Source organism: Myotis daubentonii, chromosome 11 (genome assembly GCF_963259705.1).
Source record: "Myotis daubentonii chromosome 11, mMyoDau2.1, whole genome shotgun sequence".
Lineage (NCBI taxonomy): Eukaryota > Metazoa > Chordata > Mammalia > Chiroptera > Vespertilionidae > Myotis > Myotis daubentonii.
The window spans coordinates 9,625,192-9,646,030 of NC_081850.1; the positions used below are offsets into that span (position 1 = coordinate 9,625,192).

The 20,839-nt window shown below is 46.5% G+C and overlaps 1 protein-coding gene across 1 annotated transcript; it reads left to right on the plus strand.

Annotated features, from left to right (window-relative positions):
* The first annotated feature begins 263 nt into the window (after positions 1-263).
* Positions 264-19,972, plus strand: LOC132212727 (putative serine protease 47). The gene is made up of 5 exons (XM_059658725.1): positions 264-465; positions 5,801-5,984; positions 7,280-7,557; positions 9,762-9,928; positions 19,655-19,972. Exons 1-5 carry the CDS (start codon positions 264-266, stop codon positions 19,970-19,972), a joined length of 1,149 nt encoding a protein of 382 aa, XP_059514708.1.
* Positions 19,973-20,839: the final 867 nt, after the last annotated feature.

Below are 20,839 nucleotides of genomic sequence, written 5' to 3' on the forward strand. Positions count from 1 at the left end.
GGCCATACAACCTCCTGATCAAAGGTCAGGCACAGTTGGGGTCAGGAGCCCATTACCTGAGTAGCCAAGGCTGGGGTCAGGGCTGGGCCAGGGCTAGGTCAGAGTGGGCCAGTTTGGGGCTGGGAGGCTAGGGGGTTAGGGCAGACCCAGGGATGGGTCAGGGCCAGGGTCAGGACTGGGTTGAAGTGGGAGTAAGGGCAGGGTCAGGGCGGGGTCAGGGCCAGGGTCAGGGCGGGGTCAGGTCGAGTTCAGTGACCCTGGCGATGGGCAAGGAGAAGTGGACACGTGGAGGCCGAGGCCCAGGTTGGCCAGTGGACCTGCTCTGGCTACTGCTGCTACTGCCCTGGGTCGCCCCGGGGCCGAGACGGTCCCTGGCCACGGCCACCCCTGCCTCAGCTCCGGGCGAGACAGTGGAGAGCGGTGCCCCCGCCCCCACGGTGCGGCGGTTGGCCCCGGGAGCCCCAGGTACATGGGCGGCGCTGTGTGGGGTGAATTCTGGACACTGCTGGGCTGGGACACGGATCCGGGGCCCGGGTCACCCCAGTCGTCCTCCCCTTTGCTCTCCCCTTCGCTCGGCAGCCTAGAGACCACTCAGCGAAGGTGGTCTCAGGCGCCTCCTCCACCCCCGGCCTCTGGTGGGAACTGCCCCAGGACATGGGGGCGGGGCGTGGAACTGGCGCTGGGGAGAGGAGAGCACCAGGACCACTGAAGGAGGGGCCCCGAGTTAGGCCGGGGGTCCCAGTGCCCTCCGGAGGCGCAAGCACAGCCCTGGACAAGGATTCACCTCTCAGAGCGCCTGGACACACCCCTGCACGCATCCTTCTCAGGTGTGAGTCCTAGAACCAGGGTTATAGGCAGAGCCCACCCCTCTTCTTTTATTTTTCAACTACACTTGACATTGAATATCATTATGTGCTTCACAGTGGTTAGACATCTATGTAATTTATGAAATAATCCCTATCAAGTCTAGTACCCACCTGGCACCATACATAGGTATTACAACATTATTGACTGCATTCCCTACACTGCACTTTACCTCCTCCTGACATTCTTGTTGTTAACCCTCACCTGAGGATATTTTTTTCCATTGATTTTTAGAGAGAATAAGAGGGAAGGAGGAAGGGAGAGAGAGAGAGAGAGAGAGAGAGAGAGAGAGAGAGAGAGAGAAACATTAATGTGAGAGGGAATCATCAATGTGAGAGACATGCATCTGGACTGGGGGCTGGGGATGTGCTCTTAACTGGAAATCAAACTCAGGACCCTTCGGTATATGGGCTGATGCTCTAACCATTGAGAAACACTGGCCTGTACAATACATTTTAGTTTGAAGTAATCCCATTTGTTTATTTTTTATTTGGTTTCCCTTGCCCAAGGAGGTATATAGAAAAAAAAATTAAGATAAATGTCAAGGAGTTTACTGCCTATGTTTTCTTATAGAAGTTTTGTGGTTTGGAGTCTTACATTTAAGTCTTTAAAGCATGTTGAGTTTATGATTGTATATGGTGTAAGAAGGTGCTATTTCTCTCTCTTCTCTCTCTCTCTCTCTCTCTCTCTCTCTCTCTCTCTCTCTCTCTTTTGCATGCATCTGTCCAGTCTTTTCAACGCCACTTACTGAATGGACTGTCTTTACCCCATTGTACATTATTGCTTTCTTTTCAAAAATTAATTGGACATATAAATGTGGATTTATTTCTGGGCTCTTTATTCTGTTCTATTGATATATGTGTCTCTTTTTTATGCCAACACCATGCTGTTTTGATACTATAGCTTTGTTGTACAATTTGATATCAGGTAGCATGATATGTCCAACTTTGTTCTTTTCTCTCAAGGTTTCTGTGGCTACTCAGAAAAATTTGTTGTTCCATATAAATTTTAGAATTATTTGTTCTAGTTCTGTGAAAAAATGCAAGTGGCATTTTGATAGGGATTGCATTGAATCTATAGACTGCTTTGGGTAATATGGACATTTACACGATGTGAATTCTTTGTATCCATGAGCACAGTATATGCTTTCACTTGTTTGTATCTTCTTCAATTTCTTTCTTCAATGTCTTATAATTTTCTGAGTACAGGTCTTATACCTTCTTGGCTAAATTTATTTTTAGGTGGGTTTTTTAATTCATTTGTAAATAGGATTGTTTTCTTAACTTCTCTTTTTGATAGCTCATTATTGGTATATAAAGTGTAATAATTTTTATATGCTGCTACTTTACTAACTTCATTTATCAGTTCTAGTAGTTTTTGGTGGAATCTTTAGGGTTCTCTCTATATAGTATCATGTCATCTGCAAATGATGATAATTTTACTTCTTCCTTTCCCATTTTGATACCCTTTATTTCTTTTCTTTTTACTATATTTTATTGATTTTTTACAGAGAGGAAGGAGAGGGATAGAGAGTTAGAAACATCGATGAGAAAGAAACATCGATCAGCCACCTCCTGCACATCCCTCACTGAGGATGTGCCCGCAACCAAGGTACATACCCTTGACAGGAATCGAAGCCTGGGCCCTTGAGTCTGCAGGCTGACGCTCTATCCACTGAGCCAAACTTGTCACGGCTGCCCTTTATTTCTTTTTCTTGTCTGATTTCTGTGGCTAGGATGTCAATACTATCTACATATATAGAAGCCTAAGCAACCATTCAACCATTCGACCGGTAGCTATGATGCACACTGACAACCAGGGGGCAGTCGCTCAATGCACAGGCATGGAAACATGGAAAAGACTGATGAATCTCAGAGGGAAGGGGGAAGGGGGAGGGCAGGAAGAGATTAACCAAAGATCTTATATGCGTATTAAAGGCTTGGTGCACAGATTTGTGCACCAGTGGGGTCCCTCAGCCTGGCCTGCTGGGATTGGGCTGAAACCAGCAGTCCCACATCTCCTGAGGGGTCCTGGATTGAGAGAGGGCACAGGCCAGGCCGAGGGACCTCACCAGTGCATGAATTCATGCACCAGGCCTCTAGTGTTGAATGAAAGTGGTGAAAGAGCACTTCCTTGTCTTGTTCCTGATCTTAAGGAAAATGCTTTTTGCTTTTCACTGTTGACTATGATGTTAGCTGTGTGCTTGTCACATGTGGCCTTTATTATGTTGAGGTATGTTCCCTCTATTCCAACTTTGCTGAACGTTTTTAATCATGAGTGTATGATGGATTTTTCCAAATGCTTTTTCGGAATCTATTGATATGATCATGTAAATTTTTATCCTTCATTTTGTTTATGTGGTGCATCACATTAATTGGTTTGTGGATACTGACCCCATCTTGCCTTCCAGGAATAAATTCCACTTGATCGTGGTGCATGATCTTTTTCATATTTTGCTAAGTCCAGTTTACTATTTTTTAAAGAATTTTTGCACTTATGTTTATCAAGGATATTGGCTTATAATTTTCTCTTTTGGTGATATCTTTGTTTTGGGGATCAAGATAATGCTGGTCTCATAAAATGAGCTTGGGAAGCTTCTCTCCTCTGGGAGTTTTATAATACTTTGAGAAAGATAGGTGTGAGTTCTTCTTTGAATGTTTGATAAAATTTGCCTATGATGCCATCTGGTCCTGACTTTTGTTTTTTGTGAGGTTTTTATTATTATTATAACTGTTTTGATTGGTCTGCTCAGATGTTCTATTTCTCTTGATTCAGTCTTGGAAGATTGTAGGTTGCTAGGAATTTATCCATTTCTTCCAGATTGTCCAAAGTGTTGGCCTACAATTGTTTGTATTATTTTCTTATAATCCTTTGTATCTATTGTGTAATAGTTCCCCCACGTCCTGCGTGGTTCAGGGTTCAGGATCTGGAAGAGGAGCCGCACACAAATGAAAGAGACAAGACAAGAGATAATTTGGAAATGTTGGGGGGCCAGGCAGGCAAGCCCAACTCAAGGGGAAGGACTTCCACTGGTGCTCAGGCCTCACCAGCCTTTTATTCAACTTTGGTTACACATAAAGCCCTTAAGCAGGCAATTGCAGTAGCAGACAGACTATCTTAAAGGTCAGTAAATATTAGAAGGATTTACTCTGAGACTATTTGATCAGGAAATAGCTTGAGTCCCCATTGTCAGGACTAGACAATCAGTGCATAACTCAGGCCCTTGCCATGGGTTCAAGGTTCACCAACGTTCCGGGATCCTTGTTTGCACTTCTCTGCTAGTGAAGACAATGGGTGGTATCCCACATCTATGTGGTGTTAGCTGTCACTTCTCTTTCATTTCTGATTTTATTTATTTAGGTTCTCTTTTTTTCTTGATGGGTCTGGTTTAAAGCTTTATCAATTTTTTTTAATCTTTTCAGAGAAGCAGCTATTGATTTCTTTGATGTTTTATAATGCTTTTTAGGACTCTTATTTTTGTTCATTTCTACTCTGTTATTTCCTTCCTTCTATTCACATTGAGCTTTGTTTGTTGTTCTTATTCTAGTTCCTTCAGGAAGTTTAGATTGTGTAAGTTTATATTGTATATTTGAGATTTTTCTTGTTTCTTGAGGGAGGCCTGTATTTCTATGAATTTCCCTCTTAGAACTGCTTTTACTGGGTCCCATAGATTTGGGGGCATTATGTTTTCACTTTCTTTTGTCTCAAAGTATCTTGATATATATGAAATATTTCAGAGAGGAAGGGAGAGGGAGAGAGAGACAGAAACATCAATGATCGGAGAGAATCATTGACCGCTGCCTCCTGCACACCCCCTACTGGATATCGAGTCCACAACCCAGGCATATGCCCTGACCGTGAATCACACTGTGACCTCTTGGTTCATAGGTTGATGCTCAACCACTGAGCAACACTGGCTGGCTCTCTCAAAGTATCTTTTGATTTCTTTTTTGATTTTGTTGTTAACCCATTAATTGTTGAGTAGCATGTTATTTAACATCCATATGTTTGTGTGTTTTTCAGTTTTCTTCTTATAATTGATTTCTAGTTTCATATCATTGTGGTTGGAGGAGAAGCTTGATATAATTAAAATCCTCTTAAATTTATTCAGACTCTTTTTCTATCCTAATATGTGGTCTGTCCTATAAAATATCCCATGTATGTTTGAAAAGAATGTACATTTTGCTGCTTGGGGGTGAAATGCTCCAAAAATATCAATTAAAGTCATCTGGTCTAATCTGCCATTTTAGGCTGCTGTTTCCTTGTAGATTTTCTGTTTGGATGATCTATCTATCCATTGATGTCAATGAGGCGTTAAAATCCCCTAGAATTGCTGTGTTACTGTCAATCTCCCCTTTTATGTCCCTCAATATTTGCTTTATAAATTTAGGAGCTCCAACAGTGCTACCTCCTCTTCTTTCAGAAATGGAGAATTTGAGTCATAGGGGGGGAATGCATTTCTCCACATCCCACAGCACCAGACTCCTGCCTGTGAACCTCTCAGCCTGAGAGACTGGGGTGAGGTGTGTGTGTGTGGGGGGGGGGGGGGTGCACAGACACTTAGAAGCCACGATCTTGAGCAAGGCACATTGTTACCCTCTGAGACCTTTAGGTCTTTGATCTTCAGAGTGTGTGTAGCAAGTCCTATTGGGGAATAGGGTCTGTGATATGTGAGCCTTGGAAGGCCCACTCTGAGGTATCTGTCATCCAGTAGATGCTTGCTGTGGCCACCTATGTTTCCCTTGTCCAGCCTACAGGGTTTGCTCAGCTGTGCTCTGCTGCCCAGTCCTTAGCAGCAGCCAGTGAGGGCAGAGTCCAGGCAGTCCTGTGATTTTTGCCAGGCCACTTGACCCTTGGCCTTGCTTTTCCCACGTGTGAGGTGGAGAAGGCCTCCCTGGTAGTGGCATTTGGAATACCACCAGTTTCTCTCTCACAGGCCAGGGGGATTTCTCCACGGTGTGTGGGAAGCCCAAGGTGATGGGGAAGATCTATGGTGGCCAGGACGTGGTGGCTGGCCAGTGGCCATGGCAGGCCAGCCTGCTGTACCACAACACACACATCTGCGGAGCAGTCCTCATCGACTCCTTCTGGCTGGTTTCCACTGCCCACTGCTTTCTCAAGTGAGTCCTCCTCTGGGGCTGCAGCAGACGGGCTGGTAGGGGAGGAAGATGCAGGGGAAGGGGAATAAAGGGGTGATGAATGACCTCACAACCTGGAATGTCTTCCCCACTCACCTGCCCAGACCCTCCTCATCTTTCATCCTGAGCCCCTGCGCCTGTCCAGCAAGAGACTGGCAGTGTCCATCCAAGCTGCCAGACACTGTGGACCGGCTCTTTGCTGCCTCAGAGAATGGCTTCTCCTTAATGCCCTCATATTCCTGACTGGGTTGGGGCCTGGGGTTGCAAGGACAGCCAACAGCTAGGCAATTCTCATCACTTCAGCAAAAGCGCATGCCTGGGAGGAACTGTGGTGCCAGACTGAGTGGGTGGGAGGTGGGACTCTCTGATGTTAGAGAGTGACATGGCCCCTCAGGAATCTTAACTCCTCTGGTCCTGGTACCTAGTTTCTAACAGAGAAGGAAGGAGCCCAAGGAAGCAGAGGCATCACAGCCTAAGTCAGGGAGTTGGAGCTCATGTACCAATTGGCTTTGAGAGCCCAGAGTCCTATTGGCACCTTCTCTGTGCCACACTCCACGTGACACCCTCTGTGGCACAGGGGGTGGCAAGACCCTACTCCACCATGCCTCCATTCTGTCAGGAAAGAAAGCCCAGCCTGGGGTGGGAAGGGCTGACCCCATGGGAGAGGGAGGGAGCACAGCCTTCAGTGGGTGTGGAACAGGAGGGGCTTGCCTGAGAAGAAGGGTCTTGGGCACGAGGGGCACGGGGAAGGGTTTTCCAGGTGGATGAACCATGTGAGCAGTCAGGAAGGTGGGAAGCTTTGTCACCTGTGTTCAGGGAACAAGGTGAGGTTTTGATTCCTGCACTCATTTGCTCGTTTACGCATCTCTTCTGAGTGCTTTTAACCAATTGAACAAGCAGCCCTTGGCGAGAAGGTGTTTAAATAAAGGAAGGGCAGGGAGTGTTTGGGCCAGGAGGTAGGTCACGGGAGACTTGAGAAGGGCCAGGTTAGAGCTAGGATTGAGCCAAAGCCTGATGTGATGGTCCCACCGAAGACGCTTCTAGCATTAGGAATCTCTGTTCCTTCAGTTCTAGGGCGTGATGGGGAAGCCATGTGCCCTGAGGTTGTGAGTGGACTATCAACCAGCCTCAGGAAAGAAGGGCTCCTGACAGTGTGAAAGGGGTCATGTAGGACAGAGGGGTCCACAGGAATGTGGGCAGTTAGACAAGGATGCAGGGAGAGAGAGCTGGCCCACACACTCAGAGATGATGGTGACTGTGGGCCATTCCCCCTCCAGTAAAACCAGTGCCCCAGAGGACTACCAGGTTCTGTTGGGAAGCACCCAGCTGTACCAGCACACACAGCACGCCCGGAAGATGTCTGTGAACAGGATTATCATGCACCCAGACTTTGAGAAGTTCCACCCCTTCGGGAATGACATAGCCATGTTGCAACTGCACCTGCCTGTGAACTTCACCTCCTACATCAGCCCCGTCTGCCTCCCAACCCCTGGAATACAGCTGCCTAGCCACTCGTCCTGCTGGATAACCGGCTGGGGAATGCTCAGCGAGGACAGTGAGGGGGTGTGGGAGAGGTTGCGGGATGAAAGTGGGGAGGGGAGAGGGAAGAAGGGAAAAGAAAGGAGGAGGAGAGAGGCAGGAAGAAGGGAGGAATAGCTGAGACTGAAATGTCCCCACACAAAGATGCCACTGGTCCTTGGCCCTCTATGCCTCTTTTCCAAAGGCCTGGATCATTCTAGTTCTAGTTCTGAAAAGTGTGTGATTCTGAAGGATATTTGAGATTTGGAATCAAGAATCTGGGTTCTTAGAATCTTCATGGTTCTTGATTTCAAGGTTTTTAATCAGCAATAGATCTGAGATGATTTGGTTCTACTCGTAGGTCATGCTGGGGGCCTGTCCTATTCCAGGCCACTGCCCAGCACCCAGCTTTCCCATGACTCGAGAAGGTGCTTGGGAAAAATGGAAAACACACACACATTTATGGCTTCTGGCTTCTGATCTTGCATAATCAGTTAGAATGATCGCCACTTAAGAACCTCTCAGAACTTCACTTTGGCAAATTGTCTACTTCATAGCCTTATTAGGTGAACTGAATAACACAGAAAACAAGTGTGATTTTTTAGATTGAAAGGAGAAATATAGGCAAAGACTTATGGGCAAGAGTGTTTTTTAAAGAAAAGAGTGTTAGTAACTTGGAGAAATGTTCATGGTGTAAAGGGAAATGTAATATATATTTGTAATTATTTGTAAGGTCATAATTTGGTATGGTCTTTCTCAACAGAGGTGCTACAGGCATTTTGTACAGACCATGTCTTCATTGAGTGGGAGATGCCAGCATCCCTGGCCTTTGCCTACTAAGTTGTAGGAACTCCCCCTAATCATAGGACAACCGGGGACCCAATATATTCATTCTCTCTCTCTCTCTCTCTCTCTCTCTCTCTCTCTCTCTCTCCACATGCATGTGCAATTCACACACACACAGTCTGGTTCTTTCTTGATAGAAGGAACCACATCTTACTTGTTGTGAGATCACAACCTGTGCCACAGGGCTTGGCACCTGGTAGCTACCTCACTGCTGCCACCCTGGTTCAAATATGTTATATGAATAAAGACTCCAGACTGGTCTTCCAGCTCTGACCTTGTGCTCTCTGCTTTAGTCTCTATACAGCTGACTATTTGCTTTAAAACATGAGCCATGTCACTTTCCCCCTCAGCACCCTAAGTGCTTTGTTATTTGTGCTTAGAAAACAATACAAACTCTATGCCTTAGCTATCAGCCCCTGCATGACGTTGGCTCCCATCACTCTCTGCCTCATCTCCTACTGCATCCCTTACACTCACCATCACAGGCACAAGTCCTCCTTCCTGCCTTGAACATGCTGCGGTCTTCCTCATCTCAGGGCCTTGACCTTGGCTATCTTCTCTGCTTCACTGGCTCTCCCTAATAATCTTTGCATGACTCATTTCTACTTTACATTTACAACTCAGCTCCTCCTCTGAGGAGTTGCACTTGATCATGTGAGCTAAAATAGATAATCCCTACTATCACATCTTCCTGTTTTATTTCCTTCACACTACTTATTAGATGTAAAATAATTAAATTTACAGCACTTACCCTGTATCCCCCAACAAATATGTTTCCCTGTATCATTAGTGTCTAAAAGATACCCAGCAGAAAGAGAGATGAATAGGTGAGTGACTGGATGAGACGATGGATAGGGTGTGTGTAGGTGGGATGATGCATAGGTAGAAGGGAAGATGGATGGGTGGGTGGATGGGTGGTGAATAGATGGAGTGAGCAGATAAATTGGTAGATGGAGATAAGGATGGGTAGAAGAATGATAGAGGGATGGATGAAATGGTGAGTGATAAGCAAGTAGGGGAAAGATTTAATGATAGAAAAATGGAGAATGTATGAGATTGTCATGAAAGGGTAGGTGGGTTGGTGAATGGTTGCTAAACCCCAGTGAATGGCATGTGTTGGTAGGATTTGCCTTTTATCTTTGTGGAATAGAAGAGGCATGGTCCATTGTTATGAGAGAGGTGGAGGGAATAGGATGAGTTTAAAAATGTTTGAGAAACAGGACAGGAGTGATAGAGGATAGGTAGAAGACTGAAGTCATGTTGCATGCTCAGCTGTGCTGAGAAAACCTCGTGTGTAGGGGGCAGTGGTAAGCACTAGGGCAGAGTGGGGGTTCAGCATAGCTGGTCTCTCCAGCTAGGCTACAGTGCACTTCACCGATCTCCTTATTCTCACAGAGCAACTACTCCCGCCCTTCCATCTCCAGGAGGGCAAGGTGGGTCTCATTGAGAACAAGTTATGCAATATGTTATATGGACAAAGACTTGGCACAGGCAAGACCAACTCTGTGCACGAGGAGATGCTGTGTGCCGGGGACATCTTGACAGGAAAAGCCATCTGCCAAGTGAGTGAGGCCATTTCTGTTCTTCCTTTGCCTGAGCTCAGGCCTCAGTTTCCCCAGGGAAGCCTGTATTGTCTCTACTCCCTTTGTGAGACCCCTGGTACTTCCCGTTTCCTCCCTCTGCATGTCTTTCCTGGGCTCCATCCCTCAGCAGTGTCCCCCAGGCTAGTCCCTTCTTATGCCCATCCCCCATGACTGTCTGCTGGAAGGCCTTCAAACAGCATCTATTTTTTAAAAAAAATATTTTTATTGATTTCAGAGAGGAAAGGAGAGGGAGAGAGAGATAAAACCATTAATGATGAGAGAGAATTATTGATTGGCTGCCTCCTGCACGCCCTTTACTGCAACCCGGGCATGTGCCCTTGACTGGAATCGAACCCAGGACCCTTCAGTCCACTGGCCAACACTCTATCCACTGAGCCAAACCAGCTAGGGCAAACAGCATCTATTTTTAAGGCATATTTAAAAAATTTTATTGAAATGTAATGTACATTCAAAAGAATATATAATTATTAAGTATATAATTTAATGAATGTTCATATACTGACACATGTGACCTACTCCCCGGATGCCCCACTCATGCCCCCTTCCTTTCACCAGCATCCCAGGGAACCACCATCTTCACTTTTAATGCCTTAGATTAGATTCCAAATTTTACATAAGTGGAATTTATTCCCATTTGTTCATCATTTGTGTCTTAACATTATATTTGCTCTACTACATGTCTCTTCCCTGTAACCTCAGTGTCCTCCTTCATAGCGTGGATCTCGAGGCTTCCTTCACCGAATTGTTGAAAGGGTGGTGTAGAGGGTTGAATAGTGTTTCCCAAATTCATGTCATCTGGAACCTCAGGATATGACCTCACTTGTAAATAGGGTCTCTGCCATTGTGCTTAAGGAAGAATCTTGAGATGAGACCATTGTGAATTTAGAGCAGGCCCTGAATCCAGTGACTGATATTCATATAAGAAGAGGGAAAGACACAGAGACACTTGACTACAGACTTCTGGCCTCCAGAGCTGTAAGAAAATAAATTTCTGTTGTTCTTGTAAGCTGCCAGTTTATGGTGAGGTGTTGTGACCGCCCCAGGAAAGGCAGACAGGAGGGATGAGATGCACCTGGCCCATGGGGAGTCTTTGTGGACAGCTGTTTTCAGTCCTGCCCAGGGAGCTGCTGAGTCAGAGGGTGGAAGCGTGGCCACCTGCCCTCTGGAGAAGGTAGACCCAGGGGCTTTGGTTTCCAGTCCATAGCTAATGGTATGGACCTGCTGGCTCTCTGCCCTGGCCCATCCTCCTCACAATTAGCTGCACCCAGAGGTGGAGCAAAGGGCTCAGCCCCTGAGTCCTCATGTGGCAGTCACCCTAAATCTCCCTTTCAGTCTTGTCCTATGCCTGCCTTCTCCTGCAAAGGCCATGCCCATGGAGCTCAGGGCCAGTGCACTTTGTCTGCCCCTTGATCCCGCTCCTCCTCTAGTTTCTTCCCAGGCTGAGGACACAAATGTGCTGGACACCTGGGAGTCCATCCCTCCTCCCTCAGCCTTTAGGTCACCACAGCCTGTCCTTGAGATTCCAATTGGATTCATCTTCTAGATTCATCTTTACCTGCTCTGGACCCCATCCTCCACTCTGGGCTTCCTTCTTTCCCCTGAAGTGCCCCTCCCCCTACATGGGGCACTCAGAAACAGCTCTAAGGAGAGTTGGGACCACAGGGTGATTTGGAGCTAGGACTGTGGGGCAGGACATACCTGGTTCCAGTCTTCAATCTGTTGTTTATTGGCACTGTGACCGTAGCTATGTCTCCTCACCCATGAAATGGGGTTGCTAAGAGCCTCCACTTGTTAAGGTTTGGTACCTGGAATTTAGTAGATGGTTAACAAGTGCTGGCTTTCATTTTCATTCCTGGTCTGCCTCTCTATCTGAGTTATACTTGTTCTTCTGGGCCTGTCTTACACCTGTCCTCTCAACCAAGGTGGAATTCACTGCCCTGCCCTACTGGACACACACACACACACACACACACACACACACACACACACACACACACACACAGTTTGCTCTGTCTCTAAGCTAGTGCATGGCATATGTGAGTGCTGGTGTTTCCTCTGCCTTCTGAGGGCTCCCCTGGGGCCAGTAGGCTATTGGAGCCTTTGCAAACTCTCCTAGACTGGCCCAGAATCCATTGCCATCTGGCAACCACATAGCCCATCCCTGTGTGTCGCTGAGGCTTGGAGTGGACAGGGACCACTTCCCTAGACAGGGACCAGGTTCTCCCCTGGCCTCAGGCAGCTGGGGGTGGGGACACTGAAGGGAAGAGCTGAGGCAATGATGGTGCGTCTCACTGTCCAAGAAGACCCCAAGTGTGAGTTTCCTGGAGCTGCTGTGACAAATCACCTCAAACAGGGTGATTAAAACAACAGAAATTTGTCATCTTACACGTCTGCAGGTCCAAAGTCTAAAATCAAGGTGTGGGTAAGTCTGGTTTCTTCTGGAGGCCCTAGGGGAGAATGTTTCCTTACTCTTCCTGGCTTCTAGAGGCTGCCCACATTCCTTGGCTCTTGGCTTCTTCCTCCTCCTCAAAAAGCATCACTCCAGCCTCTGCTCCTGTTGTCACATCACCTTCTCTGACTCTGATCTCCTGCCTCCCTCTTTTCTCATGGGGACCTAGGGGTTATATTGGTCCTGCCCAGATGATTCAGGGTAACCTTCCTCTTTCAAAATCCCCAATTCAACGGGCAAAGTGTCTTGCTGCATAAGGTAACATAATCACAGGTTCCAGGGATGGGGTCATTCTTTGCAAACCATAGTAAGAACGCTTCTCTCTTCTTCTAGCCATCATGCCCCTGCCCTTTCTGCCAGCTGGGGAGCTTGCTTCTTATCTCACCAAGAGCATTGGAGCAGTCAGACTAGCGCCTGTTCATCTTCCCAGTCCTGCTTCCTGCACCCCTCATCCTTCATCTCTGCCGAGTCTCATGTCCAGCTGACCCCTCCTGAGCTCTGGGCACCCAGAGCTCCCCTGCTATGTCCCCTGTCTCTCCCTTTCATGACCATTGTGTGAATTCACAGCAGAAATCTCCTCCTGTTATTGCCCAATTTCTCTGCCTTTTCCCCCCGAAAAGACTCCTGGGACAGCAGCGCGTCTCTGATCCACTCTACCCAATTGTGTCCCCAGCATACCACCCAAGCCATGTGGCCAACGTCCCCACCAGCCTTGTTCTTGCCAGAGCAAGTTTGTCCTGAGTCTTCTCACTCAGCACATCAAGAGGTCTCACTCACCTTACCCGGGCCCCAAACTCAATAGCTGTTCTGCTCTGCTCCTGGTCACCTCCCCACCCACCATGAAATGCTGGCGATCCCAGGGTCCCATGCTCAGCCTGCTCCCTACTCTCTCTGCACCTTCTGACTGGTTGGTGAGGAAGGCTTAGATTCAACAGGTCCTCTTGGCTCCTCCTTCAAAATATTATCCCAAATCTGACTGTGCCACTCCCCATCAATTACCTCTCACCCCTGGGGTCACCTTCTGACTGGTCTTCCCTCTTTAACTCATGCTCAGCACTGTCCATTCTCCAGCACAGCAGAAGGATACACCTAGACAGGTCAGGTCACCCTCTCCCCACCCCCGAGTACAGCTCTCCCCTGGGGGAAAACCTAACCCCTTTGGTATAAGGCCCTGTGACCCACATCCTCTCTCTCTGCACACCCTGCTCCCCACACAGCCAGCCTCGCTGCTCCGTCTCCCATCTACCTGGCAAGTCCACTTTCCTCATTTGCACTTACTGTTCCCTCTGCTCCTGCATCAGAAATGTAGGTTGTTTCCTATTTAGAGTATCAGCTCAGAAAAGCCTGATGCCATCACCAGATGAGATACCCTCCCGATCCCTGCCCCTATCCCTTCCATGGCTGGTTGTCACATCTGACCATAGTGGGCAAACTGGCTTGTTTACAAAGCACAATGAGGTAGGGCCTTACTTTATCACCCCTGTGCTCTCAAGTGCAGAGACTGCCATGAATACTCCCTGTGCAGGTTGGATGGGTGGGTGGAAGAGTGACCAAGCTCAGTTGTGGCCCCTGCTCCCTCACCTCCAGAGGATGAGCATTTCCCTTTGGCCAATGAAGTGAGGGGACTTCCAACCAGGTGGTCCTTCCCTAATAGCCTTTCAGGACCCCAGTAAGCCCCATAAGCTTTCTGGAGACCCCTTCCCACTCCCCCATCAATTCAGGTTGCCTCCACCAGGCTTCAACATACACGATTTCTAAAGAAGCTGGTAGCAAACCAAATGCCAAAATGAATGGAAAAGGAAGATGGTGGCATAGTAGGTGGATCTTTCACACACCTCCTCCCTGAACCAAACTGAAAATAAAACAAAATTGGGGAAAAATCTCCCTGAATTACCAACTGAAGATTATCTGAAGAGGAGACTTTAATCACAGATGGGCAGAGGAAGCCACCTTGAGACTTGTAGGAAGGGGGGAGACATGAGAAGTGCTGGCCCACTCCCCTGGGAGCAGACCAAGTTTAGGGAGGGATATCTCAGCAGTGGGAGGTTCCGCCTGAGAGGCGTGAAGCCTAGACCCCAGACCGGGCTCTGCAGCTCAGAGCGCCAGAGCCAGGAACAGGACCCCAGGTAGCACCCAGCTCTGAAAGGCAGCAGGGTTTTTGCCTGCCAAGGAGAAAAAGCCACTTTTTAAAGGGCTAACATGCAAGATTCTATATTTCAGTCACTCACTCTGGGCTCTGGTGGAGGAAGAGCAGTGTGGACTTGAGTCACCTGAAGAGAGTCTGGAGTGGGTGGCTTTGAGAGACATGGAGGAGCGGCTGCCAGGATCCCTGTGCTGGGTCATCCTCTGATACTACAGCAGATGTTTTTCTTGAGAGGAGCAAGCCCCTCCCAGCGGCATCAGCCAGGAGAAAACCAACTACCACACCCTTTGGAATCCTGCTCACTCCACCTTGCATCTTAAGCCCTGCTGAGGAGACAGCAGCATGGGCCAGTCCATACAAGACTGGGCAGACTTGGGGGGGGGGTGTCAGTGACTGGCTTTTGAGGAGGGTCGTTCTTCCCACTTTCCCAGGAACCTGACTGGCACTTCCCCTTGTGGGAGAACCAATAGAAACACCCTCTTGGCTTCTGGCAGAACCAACCTCTGAACTTGGGAGGCCCCACCCTCCTGCAATTAGGGGTTCTGCCCTGCTGAGGTCAAGGAAAAGATCTGGGATAGACTCAGGCTTGTGGCTCCGGAGCAGGGAAACACAGACACCATCTTCCCTAAGTATAAATGGCATCTCCTCCTCGCAGGAGATCCAGGGATCTCATCCTCCTGATTCCAAGAAACTGAGCCTTTCCAATGACTAAGAGTGGCAGCAGGCCAGGAGGCAGAGGCAGGCAGAGGCAGATCTCAGGGTGCCTTGGGACATTAGCTAACCCACCCCTGTGCTCCATGCTGGAAAAGGCTAGCTTTAAATCATAGCGTGGTCCTTCCCGTGTGCAGCTAACGCTAGCTAAGGCAGCCACACACTGTGGATCACTTGTAGCTTTGCACAGATTTGCCAGGTGTGGAAAGTGTCTGACATTGGCTTGCACCAAAGAACGTCCAGGAAGGCCAGGCCCTGGTCGGGCGCATGCAGAAGGCAACCACTCGATGTGTTTCTCTCACATCGATGTTTCTCTCTGTCTTTCCCTCTCTCTTCTACTCTCTCTAAAAATCAATGAAAAAATATCCTCGGTGAGTATTAAAAAACAAACAAACAATAAACTATTGGTAGCCTTTAAGAGTGATGTCAACAGCAATGCAGAAATAGTCGGGGACTTCAACACCCCACTGACATCATTGGATAGGTCTTCCAGACAAAAAATGAACAAGGAAACAGAGACCTTAAACAACACACTAGAACAGATAGGCTTAATTGATATTTATAGAACATTTCATCACAAAGCAGCAGAACAGACATTCTTCTGAAGGGCACGTGGAACATTCTCAAAGATAGACCACATGTTAGGACATAAAATAAGTCTTAACAAATTCAAGAAGATTGAAATCATAGCAAGTATCTTCTCAGATCACAATGGCATGAAACTAGAAATCAACTCCAATAAAAATTCGGAAATGTCAAACACCTGGAGGCTAAATAGCATGTTATTAAACAGTTAATGGGTTACCAATGAGGTCAAGAAAGAAATAAAAAATTACCAGTGAACAAATAAAAATGAACACACAACAACCCCAAATCTATAGGACATAGTGAGAGCAGTCATAGAGGGAAGTTCATAGCATTACAGGCCTATTTCAAGAAGTAGAAAAGAACCAGAAAAAGAACAAAGTAATCCCAGAGTAAGCACAGTAAAGAAATAATAAAGATTGGAGCAGAAATAAGTGACATAGAAACTAAAAGAAACAATACAAATGATCAATGAAACCAATAATTGGTTCTTTGAAAAGATAAACAATGTTGATGAACCTTTAGCCAGACTCATTAAGAAACAAAGAGAGAGGACCCAAATAAATAAATTCAGAAATAAAAGAGGAGAACGTAACCACTGAAATCACAGAAATACAAAGAATGGTATGAAAACACTAAGAACAACTATATGCTAAAAAATTTGACAACCTAGGCAAAGTGGGCAAATTCCTAGAAGCATACAATCTTTCAAAACTCAATTAGGAAGAATCAGAAAACCTGAATAAACAGATGACAACTAATGAAATTGAAACAGTAATCAGACATCTCCCAGCAAACAAAAGTCCTGGACCAGATGGCTTCACAGTAGAGTTTTACCAAACATTTCAAGAAGAACTAACACCTATCCTTCTCAAACTATTCCAAAAAATCCAAGAGGAAGGAACACTTGCATGCCTTTTTTTTTTTGAGGCCAGTATTATCATAATACCAAAACCAGATAAAGACAGCACAAAAAATAAAATTATAGTCAATATTTCTGATGAACATAGATGCTAAAATCCTTAACAAAATATTAACAAATCAGATCCAGGAATACCTTAAAAAGATCATTCACCATGAGCCAGTGGGATTTGGCCAGGAATGCAAGGTTGGTGCCATATTCACAAATTAATAAATGTAATACATCACACAAACAAGATGAAAGATAAAAATCACATTATCATATCAATAGATGCAGAAAAAGCATTAGACAAAATCCAGCACCCATTTATGATAAAGCTTTCAGCAAAGAGGGAATAGAAGGATCATACCTCACCATAAGAAAGACCATATATGAAAAACCTTCAGCCAGCAACATATTCAATGTGCAAAATCTGAAAGCTTTTAAGATCAGTAACAAGACAGGGGCGTCTGCTTTCTTACTCATATTCAACATAGTGCTGGAAGTCTTAGAGTGATCAGACAGGAAGAAGAAATAAAGGGCATCCAAACTGGAAAGGAGCAAGTAAAGCTCTCATTATTTGCAGATGACATAATATTGTACATAGAAAACTCTAAAGACTCCACCAAAAAAACTACTAAAATTAATAAATGAATTTGGCAAAGTAGCAGGATACAAAATCAACATCCAGAAATCGATGGCATTTTTGTACACCAATAATGAACACTCACAAAGAGAAACTAAAAAACATTCCCAAAGTGCAAACAATCCCATTGCAACAAAAAAATAAGATACCTTGGAATAAACTTAATCAAGGAGGTAAAAGACTGGTACTCAGAAAACTGAAGAACATCTCAAAAAGAAATAGAGGAAAATGCAAACAAGTGGCAGAATATACCGTGCTCATGGATTGGTAGAATTAACATCATTAAAATGTCCATACTACCCAAAGCAACTTATAGATTGAGCACAATTCCTATTAAAATACCAATGGCATATTACACAGATCTAGGTCAAATATTCCAAAAATTTATATGGGACCAAAAAAGACCCCAGGTAGCCTCAGCAATCTTGAGAAACAAGAATAAAGTTGGAGGGATCAGGATACAAAATATCAAACTATACTACAAAGACACTGTAATCAAAACAACCCGATACTGGCACAAGAAGAGGCATTTAGACCAATGGAATGGTACAGAGAATTCAGAAATCAACTCAAGCCATTATGCTCAATTAATATTTGACAAAGGAGGCAAGAGCACACAATGGAGTCAAGACAGTCTCTTAATGGTTTTGGAAAACTTGAACAGGTACATGCAAAATAAATAAATAAATAAATAAATAAATAAATAAATAAATAAATAAATAAAATGAAACTAGACCATCAACTTACACCATGCAAGAGAATAAACTCAAAATGGATAAAAGACTTAAATGTGAGTCTAGAAACCATAAAAATCCTAGAAAAAAACATAAAGGGTAAAATCTTAGACATCACTCCTAGGAATATTTTTGCTCATAGATCTCCTGGGGCAAGGGAAACAAAGGAAAAGATAAACAAATGGGAGTACACCAAACTAAAAAGCTTCTGCACAGCAAAAGAAACCATAAACAAAATGAAAAGGGAACTCACTGTACAGGAAAACATATTTACCAACAATACATTTGATAAAGGGTTAATTTCCAAAATATAAAAAGACCTTAACTCAACACAGGAAGACAAACAATCCAATGGAAAAAATGAGCAAAGGACCTGAATAGTCACTTCTCCAAAGAGGACACACAGATAGATGGCCAATAGACATGAGAAAATACTCAAGATCACTAACCATCAGAGAGAAGTAAATTAAAATTACAATGAGGTATCACCTCACACCTGCCAGAATGGCTACTATCAATAAATCAACAAACAGTGCTGGGGAGGAGGTGGTAAAAAGGGAACTCACTGTGGAAAACAGTATGATGTTTCCTCAAAAAGTTAAAAATGGAACTGCTTTTTGACCCAGCAATTCCACTTCTGGGAATATGTACTAAGACTCCAGAAACACCAATCAGAAAGAGTATACACACCCCTATGTTCATTGCAGCGTTATTTACAATAGCCAAGATCTAAAAGCAACCCAACTGCCCATCGCTAGATGAGAGGATAATAAAGCCTTGGTCCATTTACACCATGGAATACTACATGGCAGTAAAAAGAAGGAACTCCTACATTTGCACAGCATGGATGGACCTGGAGAGTATTATGCTAAGTGAAATAAGCCAGTCAGAGAAAGACTAATACCAAATGATCTCACTGATCTGTAGAATCTAATGAACAAAATAAACTGATGAACCAAATTGAAACAGAGGCTTGGATACATAGAACAGACTGATAAATGTCAGAGGGAAGGGGCTGGGGCACTCGATAAAAGAAGCTGAAAAGACTAGTGAAAGAACATATATGGCAGAGGGGGCAGGGGCTTGGTGGAGGGGGTAACCATGGGTGACATCCATAATAGTATCAACAATTAAAAAAAAAAAGGGAAGAGGACCCAAGGGAAGGGGATATGCTACTGCAGCCCAGGGTGCAGCAGGAGCTAGGGTCTGCGGAGCCTTCAGCTTCCGGGTTCAGCCACAGGCCAGCCTTCCTGGGCCCTGTGCATGCAGCTGTCTCCCATTGGCCTTGGGCGGTCCCTCTCCTGGGCCTCTGGGCCATCCCTAGATTTAGATCCAGGATCTTCTTGAGGGTCAATCAGAAGCTCTTTGAGCTGATTCCAGTGCCCACCAGGGTGACTTTGGTGGGGTCTGCAGTGGGATACTCGTGTCTGAACTTGCACAGAGGTTGGTGTCCTAGTCTCTGGCCAGTTGGTGTCATCGTCTCTGTCATTCCACTAACTCTCCTCTCTTTCTTAGGGCGATTCTGGGAGCCCCCTCGTCTGTGACCTCCTCGATGCCTGGGTTCTGGTAGGGCTGGCCAGCTGGGGCTTGGACTGCCGGCATCCCATCTACCCAAGTGTGTTCACCAATGTTACCTACTTTGCTGACTGGATCGAGGAGATCCAGAGGCTCACACCTCCTCCTGATCCCACAGCTGCTCTTCCTCAGACCCAACTTCCATATGGGCCTCTGCAGGCTGCAGGCTCTCTGGGGCCTGGCACGGCCCTCTTGCCTCCCCAGACCTGGCTCCTATTGCTGTCTGTGCTCAGGGCCCCGTGGCAGGCCCTGCAGTGACCGGCCCAGCCCCTCTGCCCCTGCTGTCTGCCTCAGGCCCCAGGCTCCATGTCTCCCCTCCCCCACACCCTCCTGTTCTCAGTGTATGCTTCCTTCTCCTTGGCTTTCCTGTCCCTCAACTGCCACTCCCCAAACTAAGCCTGAAAAAATAAAAAAAAATAAAAGAGTCATTTTCCTCCCATATCAAGACCCAGTTTTCTCTCCTGCACCTAAGAACTCACTCTTCCCTTGCGGTCAGTCATCTGACTCCGTGGGCAAGGAGGGGGCGGGGCAAGGATACTGTCCCAGGAGGAAAGCAGGGGTACAATGCTGAGGGAGCCAGTCCTGAGCTGGGGAGAGAGCAGGGTGTCTGCACTCAGATTCTGCTCCTGCTGGGGGAGCACACAGGCCTTCAAAAGCAGCCTATCAGTCAGTGCGGGCTACTGGTACAAATACCACAAATCCTATATAATAGAGGCCTAATATGCAAATTATCCCCTTGGTCAGTCAGTCCACTAGGAGACTGGGAGTACGACTGCTCTCTATGATGTGTGCTGATCACCAGGAGGCGGCTAGGAACATGGCGGGCATGGGCAGTGCAGTGATGGCAGTGGGCAGCAGTGGAGGTGCTATCAGCCCTAATGGGCCCTGACAAGAGTGGGATTGCTACGGGATGGTGGAGCAGGTGAGCAGGTGGCACCAGGCCAAAGCGGGTGCAAGCAGGAGTCTGATCATCCCTCCAATCACCCTGCAGACAGTGACCAGTGGCAGTGGCAGGGTCGGGGGCTGCCGCCTGGCTTCCAGGTGCTGAGGGAGCCTGGTGGGGGGCCCTGGGTTCTCTCAATCGCCCCACAGGTGGGATGGTGGAGCAGGTGAGGTGGCGGCACC

Bases quoted from the DNA above. Each gene is read 5' to 3' on its own strand.
- LOC132212727 (XM_059658725.1), top strand. From the start codon at position 264: ATGGGCAAGGAGAAGTGGACACGTGGAGGCCGAGGCCCAGGTTGGCCA. The intron at 466-5,800 runs GTACATGGGCGG...TCTCTCTCACAG, and splicing joins GTTGGCCCCGGGAGCCCCAG to GCCAGGGGGATTTCTCCACG. The intron at 9,929-19,654 runs GTGAGTGAGGCC...TCTCTTTCTTAG, and splicing joins CAGGAAAAGCCATCTGCCAA to GGCGATTCTGGGAGCCCCCT.